The sequence below is a fragment of the Zalophus californianus genome, chromosome 4, assembly GCF_009762305.2.
Source record: "Zalophus californianus isolate mZalCal1 chromosome 4, mZalCal1.pri.v2, whole genome shotgun sequence".
NCBI classification, from domain to species: Eukaryota; Metazoa; Chordata; class Mammalia; order Carnivora; family Otariidae; genus Zalophus; species Zalophus californianus.
This window is the reverse complement of record NC_045598.1, coordinates 34,223,855-34,244,091: the sequence shown is the minus strand read 5'-3', so window position 1 is coordinate 34,244,091 and position 20,237 is coordinate 34,223,855. Positions and strand designations below refer to the sequence as shown.

Here is a 20,237-nt window from a genome sequence, read left to right as displayed (position 1 = left end):
ACCCCAGGAACCCACCAGACGAAGGGACCAGATCTTCCTCCAGGGAAGTTTCTCACCAACTACAGGCAACCCAGAGTAGCTTCAAGACCCCACTGGATTCCACCAGAGTTCGAGTCCCTTGCTCTTAAACCACCGTTATGCTGGTTCCACAATTTGCATGGAACACAGATGACATGAACTTAGACCAGCTCCATGAAGATAATCAAGTGCAGCAGAAGTGAGACCAAACCCTGTTCGACTGTGAAAGTGGTCTGGTCCTCCCATCTCCTCCTTCCCATCCCTAAGGCAAAGGAAGCAAAACAGGGTGCTCATAGCCCCAGGTGCCTCTGCCTCCCATGTGTCACCTTGCTTGGTCTAACACACGGCCACAGGAGCAGGACTTGACAAGGAACCCATCGTTCTTAGGACAGCTTCCTGGATCCTGCCTGAGTCTTAAAATACCTGGCCCTGCTCCAGAACTTATGACAAGATACACCCCCAGCCTGACCCTGAGCCACTCAGGCTCCTTGGGGCAGACACAACCAATCCTCTGCTCAACACATTTTATTGCTAAGGACAAGGTGATGCACCAGTTTTCAAAATAATTTGGTTTATAGCGTTCATACGTAACAAAAAACAGGGAAGTATTATAAATCTGATTCTTGTATACACAGGGTATAGGTGTGAAGCCCTCCAATCCTGGGCCCAGGCAAACAAATTCATGAGGAGCAAAAACCTGTTTAACCCCTTCAGTGTTGCCCTCCAGTCCCACCCCCACCCACAAATCAGCTCCCTCCCACCCCCAGACCAGGGACATATCTAAGCCTGCCCCTGGTCTCCAGTGGCCCCAATTCATCTTAACCCTCCCAGCCCCTGCATGATTGCAATTTTCTGTTGACAGAATCACCCATCAGGCTCTGCCTGCTTCCATCATTAAGAACCCCCTTCAGGGTGTTCCCCACCCACACCCTCTAATACTGTGCCACAGAGGCTCTATGCCTAGAGTGGTATGGGCACATACCCATGTTATCCCCATCTCCTCCTTCAAGACAGGATAAGCAGGAGCATTAACTCCTTCACATCTCAATACTGCAGCTTTGCCAGCCTCCCCTGAGGCAGTTCCAGGGACAGACAGATGCCACACCCATCTCCAGCCAACCCCCAGGAGCCTTTACTCAGCTCAGCTGAGGGCAGAATTTCACATTTTGTTTGCCCTGGACAGGCAAGGAAGAAAGTAAAGGCCAAGGGGCTGGCAGAAGCTGGTCCAGACCAAACATACACGCGCACACGCACACACACACACACACGCACACATATACACGCGCACGCACACACATAAATACAAAAGGGGGAGGGAGTAAGCACCAGCACCTCTGCCTAGTTGGTGCAGGTGATTGTTAGGAAGCTAAGTCCTAGGCAACCAGCCCAGCCAGCAGAGTCGACCCCACTGCAGACCGGGGCCAGTGCGGCCCCAGCATTGCAATGCTCAGCCCTTCAGCGGGGAGACAGGCAGCTGCTGCCACATGTCCAAGAAAGGCTGTCCTTCCACTACAGCGGAATGCGACGGGGAGCGGGGGCATGAGAAGACGATGGGGTCGGTTATTCCATTCCTTTTCATTTTACAACTTCACTTTCAGAGACTTCAGAGTTCCAAGTGTCTGCTGTGCTGTGGAACCCCAGAGTGCTCTCGCCGCGATGGCTGGGCACCTGTTGGCCCAGGGAAGCACCTACTCCATGATGGCTCGGTATAGCGCAGGCTCGATGTAATCTTCCCGGTATCTTGAGTTGATCACTCGTTGCCGTTTCTTTTCCTGCTTAACCTCCTTCTCCGTGAAAATCTCATTGAAGCGCATGTCTGAGGCTACGGACTATAGAAGAACAAGCAGGCCAAATGAGCACTTTGTGGCCAACCACCCCAAAGAAAGAACAAAAGGACACACCCTTGCCTTGTTCCTTCCCTCCCAGGCGGGAACCAAGGGCACACAGAAAACACACTCACCAGTCTGGACTTGACTCTCTTGGGAAGCTCTTCATCCAGCGTGTACACGTCATCTCTCTTAACCACAAGCTGTGAGCCATCCTCAAATTCCACCTGCCAAGCAAACAAAGACGTTTGGCTGAGATATCCCTGACTCCCTGGTCCACTGTGCACAGTGGCAATTTCCTGCCATCACAGGAAGGATCCAGTACACTGAAGGAAGGACTGCCAAATCCGAAGCCACCTCTGGCAGACGGGACATGGGGCAGCCCCAAGTTCTGAAAGGGTTGTTACTAACCGGTGAGCTCTCCCAAGAGCAAAGATTCACCTCTAGCCAAAGAGGAAACACTGAATAATCAAGTACTCCCCAGCCCCTAACAAAAACCTTTGGCTACCTGGTACATCTGGATGGGATGGGAGGCCACAAATTTGGCTCCGTAGACTTGGCCATCTGTCCATCTCACTTGGACCACTTCTCCTTCAGCAGGAGGACCCAACTGGAGACAGTCCTGACTCTGAGGACAAACAGAAAGGGAAAAGAGTGAAAGGAAGATCCCTCTGAGCACTGGGGTTACCACCATCTACTTAGGGAAGAATAAACCAGGACAAATTCCTGCTCAGAAATCCAAGCAAGGCAGGCTCCCTCTGGCCTAAAAGATAAAATAGTTAAAGACCTGCCTGCTGAGTCAAAGTCTGCCTGGTATCTCTGCTCCTGATGCTCTGAGGTGACAGAAAAGAGCAGCCAGAATAAACTTAGAGTAAACTTAATAAACACGGTCCCAAGATCAAGAATCTTCTCGAATTCCTTTAACTGTCCCGCTAAAGATCAAAGGACAGGGCTCTGCCCTGAAGAAATACTAGAATGAGGATTTCAGAGTACTATTAAAAACATCATTAGCCTCCTTCTCTGTGTTGACCTTTGCAGCGATGGTGTAAAATCTCTAACAGGTAAAACTGCTTGTACCGTAGCGCAAGGCAGCGGCTCCAAGCATTACCAGTTGTTATTGTATTCTTCACCACTGTGCACTCATAATTTAGGAAAAAAGAAGAAAAAGAGAAAGAAAGAAAGAAAAGAAAGAAAAGAAAGAAAGAAAGAAAGAAAGAAAGAAAGAAAGAAAGAAAGAAAGAAAGAAAGAAAGAAAGAAAAAGAAAGAAAGAAAGAAAGAAAAGAAAGAAAGAAACTTGGTTTCACCTAATAACATCTCTTGATGAAGCAGAAAAACTTATTTTGTTAAACCTTAGTCCTTGAGTACATATAAGTACTCAAAGACGGACACTTTGGCTACATGCTGAAGGACAATGGTTATCTTGAAAAGCACTGTGTAAATGAATTGTGAGCTGCTTTTTTCATGGGGCACCAGCTTTATTTGAAAAACTGGCTAACAGACAAACTATGGTTATTCAGACTTTAGTACTGGCAGACAGCCTCTTGGAAAGGAATGAAGTAAGCCTGTCACTTCAAGGAAAATAAATGATAGTACTGCCAATAATAAAACTTAAGCTTTTAGAAAAATCAGAACTTCAGAAAAGTTGTATCACCACAATAAGCTTGAAGCTTTGCCAAATTTAAAGATATTTCTGAGGGGCACCAGGCAGGCTCAGTAGGTGTAGCATGTGACTCTTGATCTCGGGGTTGTGGGTTCGAGCCCCACGCTGGGTGTAGAGATTACTTTAAAAAAAATCATTTAAATAAACAAACATACTTCTGAGAATAGTGGTGCTAATAAATGTGTTTTTTGATACTGTATAATGAAAATTTAACATTTGGAAGATCTGCATAGCCCAATGCATGAGTACCTTCTAAATGACCAATGTACGGTGTTACAAAATTATGCATAGGTAAAGACTCATTCTCAGTGCAAGATATGCCAGTGGATTTTAATGTAACAGACCGTGCAAAGTTTACTGACCTACTTTCAGATTCCACCCTCCAACTAACTTTTAAGAAATCACCACTCATTGACTTTTGATGTAATATCAAAGAATAATCACAATGGTATGAAAGGCTATTAAAAGACGCCTCTCCCTTCCATTTACTACAGAACTGTGTGAGGCTGAATTTTCTTCCCAATACTTTAACCAGAACAATATATCACAATGGACTGAATGAAGATATAACATTAAAGAGATCTGCAGAATTTGGGGGGGCTGGCTCGCTCAGTCGGTAGACCATGCAACTCGATCTCAGGGTCTTGAGTTTGAGCCCCATACTGGGTGTAAAGATTACTTACAAATAAATAAAATCTTAAAAAACTAATAAAGAGATTTGCAGAATTATAAAAAAACAGCATTCTTCCCACTAATATTGTTTTAAAATCATTATCTTTCAATTAAAAAAACCCAGATTATTTTCTTTTTATTTTTTTTAAGATTTTACTTATTTATTTGACAGAGAAAGAGAAAGCACCAGCAGGGGGAGCGGCAAGCAGAAGGGGAGGGAGAAGCAGGCTCCCCACCAAGCAGGGAGCCCCAATGCAGGGCTCAATCCCAGGACCCTGGGATCACGACCTGCGCCGAAGGTGGACACTTAACCAACTGAGCCACCCAGGTGCCCCATAAAAAACCCCAGATTATTTTAAATCAATTAATCTCCATTTTAATTTCCAGTAAACGTTGATAGACATTACCCACAAAAAAAAAACTCTGTGGGGTCCTCAATAACTTTGAGAAAGCAGAGTCCTGAGATCACGGATCTGTAAATTAGAGATACCACCACCTGCTTCTCAGAACTGGTATGAGAAGTGAGAGACACCGGACATGAAGCGCTTAGTATAGGGTCTGGTATACTAGAAAAGCTTAGAAAATCACAGCTATTCTGCTGCCACAAATACTATTAACATCATCTTTACTATGACTTCAGTCTACCTTATAACTAATGAATGTGCTTTTAGCAACTAGGTTGCTAATGCGGTGTAAAGATGGGAAATACTGGATTTGATAAGGGCAGAAGAAAGTGGCTTCATCCCTCTACCTTGGTGCTTAGTCTAACACACGAAAAGGCAGAGTAAGGGTAAGGGAAACTCGAACTAAGCCCTGCATACTGAGCCAGGAAACCTAGAAGTGGGTGTGGCCAGTGTCAATAACACAAGCAGGCCAGGGATATCTCCAAGTAGTTTCTATTCCGCCCCAAAGCCTTCACCTGTAAAGAACCAAAAGCAAATTCCATGCCTACTAAAAGGGCACAATAGGAGAGTTGGATAATTCTCCAAAATCACACAGCTACTAATAAGCAAAGTAGCTGGTACTGGCACACTGGTCAAACTCCACTGCCTGGGCTCTCGCACTGTATTACACCACCTTTCAAGGGTGGTTTAGACTGAAGAAGCACGTTACCAAGTATTGCAGAAAACACGGATTCCTATGAGCTTCTAGAGGAAGCAAAGTAGCCTATCAGCAGCACACAATTTTCTTCGTAAGGAAAGACCAATACAAATGCTTCTTTCTGTTCAGGGAAAGACTGATGGGACTTTGGGCCTGGCTAGAAATGGCAGGCAGGCCCACAGTCAGTCCACCAGCCAGACCTAGAAACACCCCCCATCCCAGACTGCCCAAGCAGCTCCTTGCAGACATTACCACTATGTCCTCAGGATAGAGATTGTCACTGAAGGAACCATCATCAAAGTTGACTTCATAGAAGGTCTCGGTGGTGAGCCTGACCACCTCACACTGGTAGAAGCGCCCATTCTTGTGCTTGCTAATGACCTTCTGGCCCGCAGTGATGCTCTGCAAGGCCCCCTTGGCACGCTGGAAAAAACAGAGGCTGCGGTTACTCCCACATGCAGTTGACAGGACTGGAAAATGGGGACCAAGATCAATTGGTTTTTCTTTCTCAGGGAGAGACAAGCATGGGAATGGAAAAGTAAAAAGGACTAGGGGATGGGAGGTGAACCAGGTCTTTCCACACCCCAGCAGGGATGCTGCAAGAAACTAGCATCCTGTTTTCCTCCATAAATGTAGCACCTCCTTAGCTCCCAATCCATAGTCTTACACCTTCCACCTAGTTCCCTTACCCCATAAGAGACTCTTGTGACTTCCCTACTGTTGCCAGGGAGTGACCAAATAGCACCTACTACTGCACACAGCTTAGACACACATCAAAGTGGACACTCCACAGATCTGAGTCCAGGGCCCCAGACAATGCTCCATGCTCACCTCAGCACTAGCTCTACACTCTGGGCTATAGCACAAAGGCTGAGGTTCCCTGGATATTCTCAGCTGCATGTGACCAGGGACTCCCCATTTTAAGGGCCCTGCCATCACCCTCTCATTCTGAACTTGCCCTTGATGCAAATGGGCTCCCAGAGCATCTCGTGGCATCGTACCCAACCGCTCCTCCCCAAGTTCCCCAAGCACTGCGCTCTGTCACATGGGCCGCCTTGCTATCCCTGAGCATGTGTGCTAAGCAGGTTCCCACCTCAGAGTCTCTGCCCTGCTGTTCCCTCTACCTGAAATGCTATTCCCCAGTCATCTGCACACTGGCCCCTTCACATCCAAATGTCAACCTACTGACACTGTGCCTTCCTATCCCTCTTCCACTCCCCTTGTCCTGCTACGTTTTTATCCACCACACTCCTCCCCATCAGATATGCTGTACCATTTACACGTTTCTATACGTCTTTCAACCGTATGCAGCAGGAGGACAGGCTCGGTTTTGCCCGGTTCACTGGTGTACTCCCAGCACCTAAACCTGGGCCTGACATGTGACAGGCGCTCAGTCAGTATTTGAAGAGTGTGAAAGAAATACTCAACAGTCCCCCCATTTCTCATAGCATCAGCAGTCTACGGCTGCAAACTGAAGAATATGGAGTACTGATGACAATCCCCAAGGCACTGTCCTGGCACCATAACCAAACCCCTGCTCCCGAGCCGTCAGGGCTCAGCGCGACCTCACCCACCACCCCTCCAGTCTCTTTCTCACAAAGACTATTTTTCCTCTTCCTGAGCTCCTAACCCACCTGACCACCTCTCGTGCTCAGTGAAAGATCTTTATGAAGAAGGAGAATCCAGCCAGCCAACAAGGCCTCTGCCACGATCCCACATGGTAATGACGGGCTTGCTCCTCCAGGCTGGTACTCTCTCGTGTCCTTCACTACCGTGTTCACGGGTACTGCTGACAAGGCTTTATCGCTCTCTTCTATTCGACTCTTAACTCCCCCAACTACAGTCTGACTTCTGACCAGAAGACCCCACGGCAAATGTGGGGCACCACTGAGCATTATACCAGACCTGCCCCAGAGCACACGGCCTCCTGATCCCCCTCCACTGGCTTGTCTCTACTTTCTCAGCTATTTCCACCGGCTTCTGCTCTGCTATCTGCTCCTTATATCAGAAATCTCCAGAGCCCAGTTTCTACTGGCAACTGGACCGAACTACCCTGTTGAAGACTCGTAAGATCCAAATTTCACCCTCATAGTTAAAGAAGCTTTTCAGCACCTGCTGCTAGCTCCACCAGAATTCCCTGGAAATGACCTCAAAGTCAAATGTCCTACCCTCTCTTTCACCTCTCCTCTATTCCCCTGGAAACCAGCCCTACTCTGAATCAGTTCCAGTCACAGTTAACAGCATCATCATATTTGCATCCTCTCCATCTTTGAGGGGAGTAACCTAAGCCATCTTAAACTCACACTCCTTCACCCCTTTCCCAGGCTACTCTCTCCAGGGTGGTCAACAAACCCTGTCAATCCCACCCATCGTAGGACCCCACGGTTAGATGTGACCTCAAAGCTCTACCTATGTGGAGCTATGTGTTCCCACTGCAGACCTCACTTCGCTCCCAGGCTGATCAGTCTCCCTGTCTTAAATTCTTATTCTTTGAGCCTCTGAATCCACCACCGGAGTAATTGTTAAGAAACATGGCTCAAAACCATAATTTCTGCAAAGTTCCCCTCAGAGAGCTCAAACTCCTAAGAAGGGCAGTCCAGGGGCTTACCTGTCCATGTGGTGCTGCTTGTCTTTCAATATCAGCCCGGCCATATTCCCAGCACCAGTCTTATGTGTTGTTCTCCTGAGACGTGTTCGCTCTGCTCTGAAGCCCCGAATGCCCTCCCTCTCACAATTCCTACTTACTTTTGAAGACCCACTTCAACTGCCACCCTCTACCCAAAGCCTTTCATAACTTGTCTAGCTAAGATGACATGTAATTTTCTCCAAGCTTCACTATTTAGAGAAGCACAAAAATCTCTACTGTATGGTGGTTAACGGTTAACTCTTCCGAGCTCTCTCTACCAGCTCACCCTATCTGCAGAGCCGCTGCTCTGTCCCGGACATGGTGTTAGGGAATAGGAACGCTCATGTTAATAAGCTAGGGCCCCTCGAGGAGGAGTGGCAAACAATTACACAGAGAATCACAAGGGATCAACCACAGCCGTTTGGTGCCAATGGATTAGGAGGTGCCAGGTCGGGAGCAGAGATGGACGGGGGCTGCCTCTTCGCCCCTTCCTCACAGGCATGCTCCGTAAAGCAGAACGCCAGAGAGAATACTTGCTGACACAATAAATGGATTGCCTGCAGAGAAAATGATCCTAGAAACCCTCAAGAGGATTCCAGACCGGCATCCTCCCTCACCTCCAGACTGGGGATCTTGTGCCGGAAGCAGGTAATGAAGACGACAAAAGGCCAGTCATCGGGTTGCATCATCACCCCCGCAGCCTGGGCACAGCTCACGTGGAAAGCGGTCGGGCAGCGGCCGTGAGAGCACTGCACACAGCAGCCGGCGGCTCTTTTCCTCCGCTTCTTGCAGAAGACGCATTTCTACAACACGAGGGAAGCAAGCCAGAGACTCCAGGAGCTACCAGCGCCGTCTCCTCCACCGTTCCCCTGCCCAAATGCACAAAGCCCAACGAGCAACCTTCCTCCCAAGACAAGAGAACGCACACACCTCTTTCAACCTCGTATCTGAATACGTGTGTCCTCACTAAGTAGTTTTAACCATACGGTGACTCACAAACCCTGACCAAAACCAAGGGTAAAAGTGGACCACTGGGCCACGCGGAGGATGGCCTCAGAAACATTATGTTCTCCACCCAGAGACATGTAAATGGGGCAACGATGCAGAGAGTCCCCAAGCCCATCTCCTCTTCCTTACCAGTTTGAAGCGGGGCAGGGGAATTTTGCTCACATCCACTGGACTTCTTTCGGCAATGTTGACAAACCTTGCTTCCAAAATCGCCACAGCACACGAGACGTGGACCCACCTGCCAAAAGGCAAAGGCTACCTCAGTCATCTCTGGCTCCAAGGTCCTGTGGCCTCCTCATCCAATCTATGGATTCAAGAGTGGGTGGGCCTGCCCACAGTGCTCCCTCCCCAACCCAACATGGCCTCTTACTTGCACCTGCAAGGTCCCAGGACCCAGCAAGGTAAGAACCAGGAGTGTCTCCACACTGAGTATGTAAATGGGTCCCCAGTACACCGCCCTGGGTTAGCATAGGGTTGTGCTTCTTACACCACAAATTCATTCACAATCTGTTGCAAAATGAGCAGAACCATAGCTAACTGAGTGAGGCAGGTTTCAGGGAGTGAGAATAAATCCGAGAGCTCTATACAGACCTCTTTTACCACAGGAGCTGGGTAGTAATGTCTCAAAATGTCTCCACGTGCACCCTGTCTTCCAGTAGCCACAGGTCTCCCCTCCAGGCCTTCACCCAAAGTCTTCCGCTGGGCTGAAATGACCTCTCCCCTCTGCTCCCTTCCCCCACAGCACACTCACTCGTTAAGGTCTGGCCCAGGCCCCACCTACTCCGACGGGTTTGTTCAATGGACATACCGAGAAAATTAGAGTTCAGGGCATTTTGAGAAACTGAAATGCTCCATGATGAGAGCTCTTATAATCAGGCTAGGTGGAAACCTACCACACAATGCGGGGCGCTTCTCTACAAGAGCGGGAACTGGTTGGTTTGGCGTGGCCCCACAAGGGCAGAACTAGGAATATAAGGTGAAGGCGGGGGGCTCAAACAGAGCCATTTCCACTCCAAGTAAGGAATAACTTTTAACAGTGTTCGCTCACAACTATGAGGAACACGATGACCTTGAGTAATGGCAGCAAGTGCCTTTAAAGGCGTGGAAGCAGCAAGCAGAAGAGCCGTCTATCTGGAACAGCATGGAGGGTGGGGGAGGTTCTTGTGCTGCAGAAGGCTCCAACTCCCACAGGACATGAGCTGGAAGCAGGATATCCACCACCGGCTGCCCACTGATCTGAGTGAACTATCCCCTCGACAGCCAGCTTTTCCAGAGCAAACACTTCATCCCCCCTCACGTTTCTACCTCAGAACGAGTAAGCGAAGACCAGGCACAAAGGGTCAGCTCAGTGGACAAAAAGCTGCCGGCCACTACGATGCCCAGACTTCTACAGATCTGACTCCACAGGAGGCGGGCGAGCCTGCGCTCTCCTCAGTGTCCCACTCTGCTCCCCAAGGACACTCACCCTCCTTCCGACAGCAGGTCTGAGCCAGGGAGAGTGTGCCTGTGGACACGTGCTCACAAGCCCATGGCCACAGTCCCCTCTGCACCAGCCCCAGCTACGATAAGGAAACTGTCCTCACTTCCGGCCCCTGGAGCCTCTGCATCTCGGTGCAGGATCTCCAAACCTCGTGAGTCTGTCTTAGCTCCACAGAAAGGAAGACATCGCTTATCTCTCTGCTTCGGAGGAGAAGCTAGATCGGAAAGGTCTAGGGCTCCTTGGCTCCCCTTGGCATCCCATTTTTAAAATTCGTCTTGGAGGGGCGCCTGAGTGGCTCAGTCGTTAAGCATCTGCCTTCGGCTCAGGTCATGATCCCAGGGTCCTGGGATCGAGCCCCGCATCGGGCTCCCTGCTCAGCAGGAAGCCTGCTTCTCCCTCTCCCACTCCCCCTGCTTGTATTCCCTCTCTTGCTGTGTCTCTGTCAAATAAATAAAATCTTTAAAAAAAAAAAATTCGTCTTGGAGATGCTATTCCAGCTCCAGCGACGCGCTTCCCAAACCCTCCATCAGTCATTCTGATGAACAGCCACCGCCCTCAGTGCCTCTCTGCACGCTGCTCCAGAACGAGCACCGCAGCCTCTGCTCGGAAACTCACCTGTCATCATTGGCTCTCTGTAGGGCTCCTCCTCTTAATGAGCACAAACAGCAATCCTGCCAAGGGAGGGGGGGAAGGGTGGTTACCACCAAGTCATTAACATCCAATTTGCTCTCTCCTCAGCCTCCTTTGGGTAACTGCAGCCTCCATATAAGAAAGCGGCTTAATGGCACATGGGGTCTCGCCTACCCAGTCCATGTAAGCAGGACTCCCCTACAGGAAGACAGGGAGACCACCCAGGGCTAAAGTACAGGAAGTATTCAATTGACTCAACATAATCGTCTCCACTGTTACTGTTAATAATAACAACTGTAAGCAGTCACCAAGAACACTCTGCTCAAGCTGAAAGCATTATAGGGCTCTGCCTGCCTCCTATGTGGGGTACTGCCAGGTTCCGGGGCAGGGGGTGATGAAGAGAAAGCAACCAAATGAACCACATTCTGATGGCCCAACCCAATAGCTAAGTTCTGTAAAGGGGGTTATTGCTGGTCCACAGGAGGACCTCTTTGTGGTCCAGACACAATGTAGCAAACACAGCTTCCAGACTCCATTCAGGCCCTGCCACAGCTGGGCAGCAACCACGTTGCCATGGGGATTTATTCCGACAATCCGCGCTCTCTGACATCACCATGTACCAGGCCCTGTGCAGACTGTTGGATATAGAAAGTCCACAAGAAAAAACCTGGACCTGAGCAAACCCCAAGTCTCATGGGGAAGACAGCAACACTGTGGACGCACTCACCTCCTCCAGGGCATTGGCCGAACACCGAGAACACATCCAGTCTTCAGAAGCCTTTGCCGGGGGGACCCCATAACAACCTAACAAGGACACCAAGATGAGCAAATTAAATCCAGAGGCCAGAGTGAGAATGTACACTTGCAACTCTTTTCCATATACCACTAGTCTGAAAGCCACAACCAAATCTTACAGAAAAACCCCTGAATTCTCGAGTCAGGGGCCCCAGGGTTCACCCATACAGTATGGCCCAGTGTCTCGAAAAGTCAGAGACTATAGGTTGCCTGCTTTGAACACACAGGGAGCAGCACAGACGAATCGCCTCCTGGTATCTGCGGCCCAGAGAACAGCACAAGGTTGACCCCAAAGTCAGTGCGATTCCAACTCCATCAACAGCCAACTCCCCCAACAACACAAGAGCAATCTTTGTACTTGAGGGCCCAGGGAGGCCCTTGGCAGGCTGAGCGGAGGCCAACATGGGGCGAGCAGGCCCAGGCGCCTGGGTCAGGCCACAGGCGACAGGAGAGGCACTCACTGGCATGGACGCGGACACTGCACTTCTTGCAGGAAACCAGAAGGCTGGTGCCGTCCTCCTCAAGGTAAGGGGTAGAAAGGTTGATGTCCGTGCTGCAGCCAGTGGAGGTGAAACACATTTCCGGAATCAATGGCTTGGTCCTCTGCTTCTGGGGGGCTAGAGCTGAGGTGTTTCCACAGCTCTGACTAAGGCCTCCAAACTCAACCTATGGAGAAAGCAGGTGCATCCCTCAGTGAACATGCGCCTGTATTCCCAACTTTCTACCTGCTCTGTCAGCAGAAAGCTGCCTCTCTTACTGGTACGACTCTGGCTACGGCTCCCGGCTCCCGGGTGCAAAGCCATTATCCCAGAGCTGCTAATTGAAGTTACCTCTAATGACTCAAATTCAATTTCTCACAGCAGCATCAAACAAAGGCCCCTGGAGACAACTGAGAAAAGGGAGCGAGGTAAGAGGCAACTGGGATTTCAATCTTCCCAAACCAAGTGGTAATAAAATGTGCTGAGATGTTAGCAAGGTTGCTCTTGCAGGCTCCCCGACATGCGGCACCACGTGGTCGCCCCCACCCAGGGACAGGACCCAGAGCAGACGCTCCTCGTGGACTAGCACAGATGTCCCCCCGGGGCCCATGGCAACGAGTCACTGCCACACGGCTGTGGCCCCACCTGTGATTCCCAGCTCGGGGTCCCTTCAGAAAGAATGCTATGTCCACGTACTTCCCTTGGCAACACCCTGACCGCAGATACCTGCTGGCTCTACCACCATTTCAAGGACAGGACCCAAAGTATGTCAGCCCTAGGCACAGGCCCCTCGTGAAACTGAGACCCACACAGTAGGTCTGCTGACCGACAAGCAGGCCATTCGTTTGTCTCACAGGCAGGGGCATGTACAGTTTTGCACGTCTGCTCTTTTGTCAATGGAAAGGCGTAGTGAATTACTAATCCAAAATATGTCAGTCTGACGTTCCCTTCTTTGGCAAGCGTCAATCTGGGGCCATGCCAGGCTCAGTGCAGCCAGGCCGCCACAAGCACCAGAGGACTGCTTCTCCACATGCCCCACCCCCCGCCGCCGGTGCAGGTCCCAGGGGAGACTGAGCTGCTCACCTGGCACATGCTGGCATGGACGTATTCCTGACCTCCTAGAGCTGAGCCCAGGGATGGCCAAATGCCTCAGGAGCCCAGGGGGCACAGCCCAACTCAGCCCCAGGGCTTCCCCACTCCTCTCCCTCCTGCAAACCCTCTGCTCCTACCTCCCCTCCCCCCGGCCCCCAATTTCTTCTACTGCCCATATCCACTGTGGCAATGGGAAAAGAAAGACAACACTGGAGGATCCAGCAGACCACAGTAACAAAATGTACAGTGCTCCAGACTGGCCAGGACGAAAAACCACCCGGAAGGAACAATCACTGACTAGAATGGTAACAGAAGAACAGATTCCTCTGCAAACAGTGTGAGTGCCCCAGGATGCCCACAGTGAACCCCTCCAAGACTAAGCCACACCCCAGCTCTTCTGCAAACCATTCTCAAGTGAAAACCCACATTGCTGGATTATCTGCCAGAGAAGCCTGACCAGTACACAGACGGGGCAGAGAACACAAGAAGAACAGCCTTTCCCAAGACAACCAGGGACAAGCTATATATACCCACAATTAAACCTTGCTCCCCTCTGGACTGCTGGTCCTGGCTAAACAGAGAAAATAAAGTGGGCTTACCTGATGGTAAGTCTGAAATATCATACAGACAGCGCAGTGAGGGGCCTGCTGGGCCATAGTTTCATTGAATTCCTTTTCGGCCTCAAAGTTCAGGGGTCGGTTCTGCCATAGTTGGCTCAGGGGCTTGGCCCAGGCCTCTGTCTCCTCAGCCTCCTCCTCAGGGGTCAGCTGTTCAGATGACTCTAGAGCAGGAAGCAGAGCATGAGTCAGCACCAGCCCTGCACATCTGTAGCTCTGCCTAGAGAGAGAATGAGCTCAGCCTGGATCCTTGGTCCCAGGTTTGGCCTAAACCTAAGATCCTACAGGTCTGATAAAGGCAAAGACCAGAAATGATTTTCAATAGACTCCTTCAATACTTGGATGATACTACAGACAGTCCTGCCTATAGCACCTTCTCTGGTTAGACTTCTTTCCCGAATTCAGCCCACTCTCCTCTCCCCTAACAGCTGCCAGCATTCAAATCCTATGCCCCAAGGGCAGCACAGTGAGACACAGTCTTGCCAGAAACCACGTTACTTGCTGCCTCCAATATGTCATCATGTTGAGTCCCTACCTTTTAAGAATATTCTCTATAGCTGCACTGAATGGAAACAAGGAAAAAAAAATAACAAGGAGATGGCAAGGCTTCAAAGTTTTTACACCATGTGCCTTGGTCAGAACTTTCCAGCTCTCTCTGGAAAGGTCAGTGGGATATCTGCCTTTTCTGGACAAGCATTCCCAGCCATCCTAGCTCTGCTCAGAGGAAGGTTAAGCGTGACCAAGACAAACCCTCTTTCCCAGGCAAAGGATGTCACACCTTGAGTCTAGACCAAGGCCTAGCACACAATGACCCATAGGACAAATGCAATCCACTTGGGGAGCTAAGAATTGTTTTTACATTTTTCTAAAGGTTAAGGGAAAGAAAGAAGAATATGTGACAGAAGGCGAAAGGCCTTCTATGAAGCCTGAAACATTTACTACCTGCTCCTTCACAGACCTCTGGTCTAGAAGACAAATATGTATCTCCTCATGACTCTAGACAACAGAGCATATGATTCATCAGGCCTCAGCACTGCCTGAGGAAGGAAAATGGCACCTCTGGGTGCCAAAAGAAAGGGACACATTGCTGAATAGAAAACAAAAAACTATGCTCGCAAAACAAAATGGAAGTGATAAAGGTGCATACTTTCCAGTTCCCCTTAAATCAGTGAGATGGGCATAGCCCACTAGGTTCCAAGAGAAACAAGGTCAAGGAGGTAGGAAAACACCATAACTCTAAGATTATGGGTCACTGAAGGCAATCTTTGGTAAAAGGAACAACAAATATCAAAATAAACTAATCCACAGTGTTTCTCCAGATGCTCCCCCAAGTGAGGGAAGTATGAGAGGTTACATTTGGGATGTCCTTCTTTGGCAAGCGAGTCCAAAAAAGGCCCAAGTATGCAGCACCTGCACCTGAGAGGAGACCAGCTGCGTGCCAGCCACACCACGTGACGCCCTCCACGGGGGTCACTGCATCCAGCTATGTGTGGGCATCAGGAATCCCCAGCTACAACCCCTCCAATGATCTCACTTCTTCCAAGACAGAACCGCTGTGAAGAGGCCCTACAGACCTCTGCAGGGCAGCCCAAGGAATGCTCTGGTACGTACTTGCACTAGGAGCCCATTTAATGGCTCATCTCTGGCAACTCTGGCTCAATGTAGTTACCTACTCTGCCTTCATAGTCATGTTGACTCTAATGAGACCTGGCAGCTGCCATGTGAGTGACCTCAGTGAAGTGTACTGTAATGGAGTGAGGCCACTGCAGACAATTAAAATCCACCCCTACAAGCCCCATCGACCAGGCCCAGCCAGGAACCATGGTGCCGAAACCAAAGCAGATTATTTTCCTTCTCCTGGCCAAAACAAGAGTGACCAAGATAGAATAGAAGAAACAGAAACAGCCTCCCAATCACAAGAGAAAAATTAACACGGTGACATCTGCTCTGTTTACAAAACCGTAAGTGGCCCCAAATCACCCCAACTTATGAACACTGTAATGACAAGGAAAAATGTTCACTATGTTAAGTGAAACTTGCAGGAATTTTACAGTTTACATATACAAAACATCACTGCAATGTGCAAGTTAGACATGTATATTTCATGGAGTATTTATGCCTCGATTTAAAAAAAATGGATAAGTTGTGGCGGAGGGGGGCGGGCTAGACTAAAAGAGACTAAAGAAACAAAGCTTTGAAATGGGTGACCCTGGTTTGGTTTATACTGGTTTAAAGGAAAAAAGCTATAAAACACATTTTAGGGGTAAGCAGGGAAAAATTAATATGGACTGAAGATGGGAGAATATCCTGAAATATGGCTTATTTTCTTCAGTGTGGTAACAGTGTTTGCACAGGAGAGGATCCTTCGGAGATGCCCCTCGGCGCACTTCAGGTGACCCGGTGGTGACAGCCCACTCCCAGAGGTGGCGGCGACTGTGTGTAGTGTGTACCCCAACATGTGCGGAGACAGCGCCCACGGGAACATGGTGGCAGCCACTGGATATGGGAGGCGCACACGGTGTTTTCATTCCTTCAACTTTTCCACATTTGAAACTAATCATAAACAGTTGGCAGGCTGTATGTTATGATCTCAACTACATTATTATAAAAAGACATACGTGGATACAATCTAATACCTGACCAGAAAAATCAGGAAGATTAACACACTAAAACATGCAAGTGGTCACCTCTGCAGGGTAATTCTGTCCTCTTTGTAACTTTGCTTTTCCAATTTTCTAAAACCTATTATTTAGAGCCTTTACAGCACTGGGGGTGGAGACCCTGAAGCGAGGCTGCTGCTACCCAGAGAAACCAAGCCCTTTCTGGGCCGGAGGAAGAGCACAGAGGACTTCCTCAGACTCTGCCTCAAGGTCTGGCCTACTTTTGACTATAGGATCTCAAAAGACTTTCCCCACCCGCTTACCACAATCCTACTACCAAGGAAAGTGGGGACCAGCAGAGGTGGGCACCAGCGTCAGATCAGCAAGGCAACATGGGCTTGCTTATGGAGCAGAGAGGCTGGTGACTCTAGACATTCCCAGTCAGCCACTGGTGCCAGGAAGGACAGGGCAGGGTAAGAAAGGGCCTGGCATTAGTCAAGAGTAACAAGGGACCTGGTCACCGCCCGAGACTCCCCCACACTCATGTTCCTGGAACTCTGAGCTCCAGGCAGCACAGGAGACCACCCTGCCCTGATGGCAACAACTCTGAGCTCCAGTGATAGACAAAGTTCCCAGTTCTGCCCCAATCCCTGCCTACTCCCCTTCTGTCTCCTTCACAGGCCCTTCTTCCTGTCCTCCTACCCCAGCCTCTGCCCTCTCCCGAGTGGCCTCATGTACTCTAGGTGAAGGTATCAAACCGATGGTAGCTACATTTGGTCAGCATAGCATAACAAAGTTGTCCAATCACAAACACCTGGAAGCAATGTAACTGTGTCAACTACACTTCAGAAAAAAAAAATATTTTTTTAATAATTTTTTTTTAATATTTATTTATTTGAGAGAGAGAAAGTGAGCACAGGGGTTGGGGGCAGAGGGAGAGCAAGAGTAAGAATCTCAAGCAGACTCCCTGCTGAGTGTGGGGCCAGATACAAGGCTCCATCCCATGACCCCTGAGATCATGACCTGAGCTGAAATCAAGAGTCAGGCGCTTAACTGACTGAGCCACCCAGGTGCCCCATTTTGAATACATTTTTTAAAAAGGTATCAAACACCAACCGTGCTTAGCCCCAAGTCTACATCCTCCACAGACACTGAACATGGGTTGCCAATCCCAACCAAAGCTAGAAGGCAGGGAGGCACTGAACTCAGCCTTCTCCAGTCCCTACCACACTCACAGGTCTATATCCAACCCCCAAATCCAGCTGACTTAACGTTCCCAACACCCTCACTACAACCCTCCCCCCATCCGAACCACCATCATCCTGCTTCAGACCCTCCCCTATCTCTCAGAGTCCAAGACAAAAGCCCATCTGTGGCCCTCAAAGCCATTCTCAAGATGCAGTCACAGGAGCAATCCTTCTATTGTAAATCTGGCCACTTAAAACCCCGTCAAAGGCGCCCAAAGGCTCCTAAAGGCGCACTAGAAGCAAGGCCTCCCTCTTCCATCCCCCCCCTCCCCACCTCACTCTGGACCCACCCACCACACCCTGACCTGGCCCTTTAACTGAGTGGCTCCCTCTGAATCTCTCTTCGCACGCCCTTCTGCGTAGATTAACATCTCCTTTCTTTAGATCTGTTTACCTGTCAGTTTGCCCAACTACCTTGTGAGCTTTTTGAGGGCATGGACATATCTTAGTTATCTCTGTAGCTACACATTCAGCATTGGGCTTGGCATCATTGACAGAATTGCTATCCAGAAAAATCAGCCTATACCTCCTAGTAAAGAAAGAGAAGAACCTGCATGCGATCATCCTATATTAGGCACATTCCAAGATACACAGACATACAAAGAAATATGATTATAAATTAAGTATCAAATTAGATCCTGGCCTCTTTGTGGAGTATCTGGGAGAACGGCTCAGCCACAGGCCCACACCTGACATTTCAGCTGGGTCTCCCAATGTCCAGGTGAAACACTTCCTTCCCTCTTCCCGGTGAAGAGGGAAAACAACACTTACCATCATCACTGACGCAATCCTGCAACACGAGTGGGTGATGGCGGGGGAGCTTGCTTAAGGGCTGACGACGGCCCTTGGACTTCTTATTCTCCTCCAGGGAAAACATGTATTCATCCGCCACCTGGGCAAACCACAAGAAGAAATCAAATTAATTGGTCTTGCCTCCACTTAGGGACACAGCAGAAGTTAGTCTTACAATAAAAAGCAAGGGAAAGGACAGGCATAGAGAGACACAAAGAAATATAAAAGCGAACACAGAACACACCTGTCTTTGGAAAAACCAAAATGACAGTACCATGCAAACTAATCTAAACTAGGATTATGTAAACATTTCAGGGCGAAATTTGTGCCTAACAAGTGTAGCTCCTGTTCCTCTCAGAAGCAGCCTGAAACAAATGTACCAAAAATAAATGTACTCTACAGGAGAGCCACGCCCCCTCCCTTAAGCCCACAGTCATGAGACTGCATCTCTGAGAGCCCCAGAGAAACCAGGTGCCCCTTTTCTTAGAGCAGAAGGGCAGCAGCACCTGTTACAAAGAGCCAGGCAGCTGGGCCATTGGCCTTGAAAAGCTAGAGGACGTCCGAAGGGGTGAGGAACAGCTGACCCATTAAAGTAAACTAGGCTAGCCTCTCCTTATGTGCTGTCAAGCCCTCGGCTCTAGCTGATACTATTCATTCCTCAGTTAGTTTCCTCATCAAACAGGACAGAGTGCACATCTAAAACTCTGGCCTAGCTACAAAAGCAAAAGTTGATGTAACTAACGTTGTATTTAGATAATGCCAGAGCAAATGCAATTAGGTTTAAGATGTACAAGACTGAATAAGTAAGACCACATGAGTTTCGTTCCAGTCAATGTATTTAAAAAACTTCATCATCCTCTCAGAAAAAGCATTTGACAAAGTACAACATCCATTCATGATAAAAACCCTCAACAAAGTAGGTTTAGAGAGAACATACTTCAACGTAATTAAGGCTATATATGAAAAACCCGCAGCTAACATCCTCAATGGAAAAAAAAACAGGGCTTTTCCTCTAAGGTCAGGAACAAGACAAGGATGTCCAGTCTCACCACTTTAGTCAACAATACTGGAAGTCCTAGCCACAGCAATCAGACAAGAAATAAAAGGCACCCAAATCAGTAAGGAAGAAGTAAAATTTTCACTATTTACAGATGACATGATACCATATATAGAAAACCCGAAAGACTCCACCAAAAAACCGCTAGAACTGATAAAGGAATTCAGTAAAGTCACAGGATACAAAATCAATCCACAGAAATCTGCTGCATTTCTATACACCAATAATGAAACAGCAGAAAAAGAAATTAAGAAAACAACTGTAAACAATTACACCAAAAATAATAAGATACCTAGAAATAAAGAGGTGAAAGACCTGTACTCTGAAAACTGTAAAACATTGATGAAAAAAATTGAAAACAACACAGATATTCCATGCTTATGAATTGGAAGAATACTGTTAAAATCACTACCCAAACCAATCTACACAGTTAATGCAATCTCTATCAAAATACCAACAGCATTTTTCACATAACTAGAACAATCCTAAAATTTGAATGACAAAAGACCCCTAATAGCCGAAGCAATCTCGAAAAA

General features: G+C 48.6%; 1 protein-coding gene across 4 annotated transcripts in view; it reads right to left on the bottom strand.

Annotated features, from left to right (window-relative positions):
- Positions 1–525: 525 nt before the first annotated feature.
- Positions 526–20,237, bottom strand: part of KDM4A (lysine demethylase 4A) — a 43,631-nt gene continuing 23,919 nt past the window's right edge. For 3 of the 4 annotated variants that reach the window (XM_027614330.1, XM_027614314.1, XM_027614323.1), the window contains exons 12-22: positions 18,624–18,744; positions 13,988–14,169; positions 12,279–12,483; positions 11,750–11,826; positions 11,008–11,063; positions 9,042–9,150; positions 8,522–8,707; positions 5,531–5,701; positions 2,353–2,472; positions 1,979–2,071; positions 1,707–1,847 (exon numbers count right to left, since the gene is read on the bottom strand). In XM_027614330.1, coding sequence (XP_027470131.1) covers positions 1,707–1,847; positions 1,979–2,071; positions 2,353–2,472; positions 5,531–5,701; positions 8,522–8,707; positions 9,042–9,150; positions 11,008–11,063; positions 11,750–11,826; positions 12,279–12,483; positions 13,988–14,169; positions 18,624–18,744 — 1,461 coding nt within the window. Of the gene's footprint in view, positions 1,848–1,978; positions 2,072–2,352; positions 2,473–5,530; positions 5,702–8,521; positions 8,708–9,041; positions 9,151–11,007; positions 11,064–11,749; positions 11,827–12,278; positions 12,484–13,987; positions 14,170–18,623; positions 18,745–20,237 lie in introns of all 4 variants that reach the window. The other variant, XM_027614339.2, reaches the window with a different exon arrangement.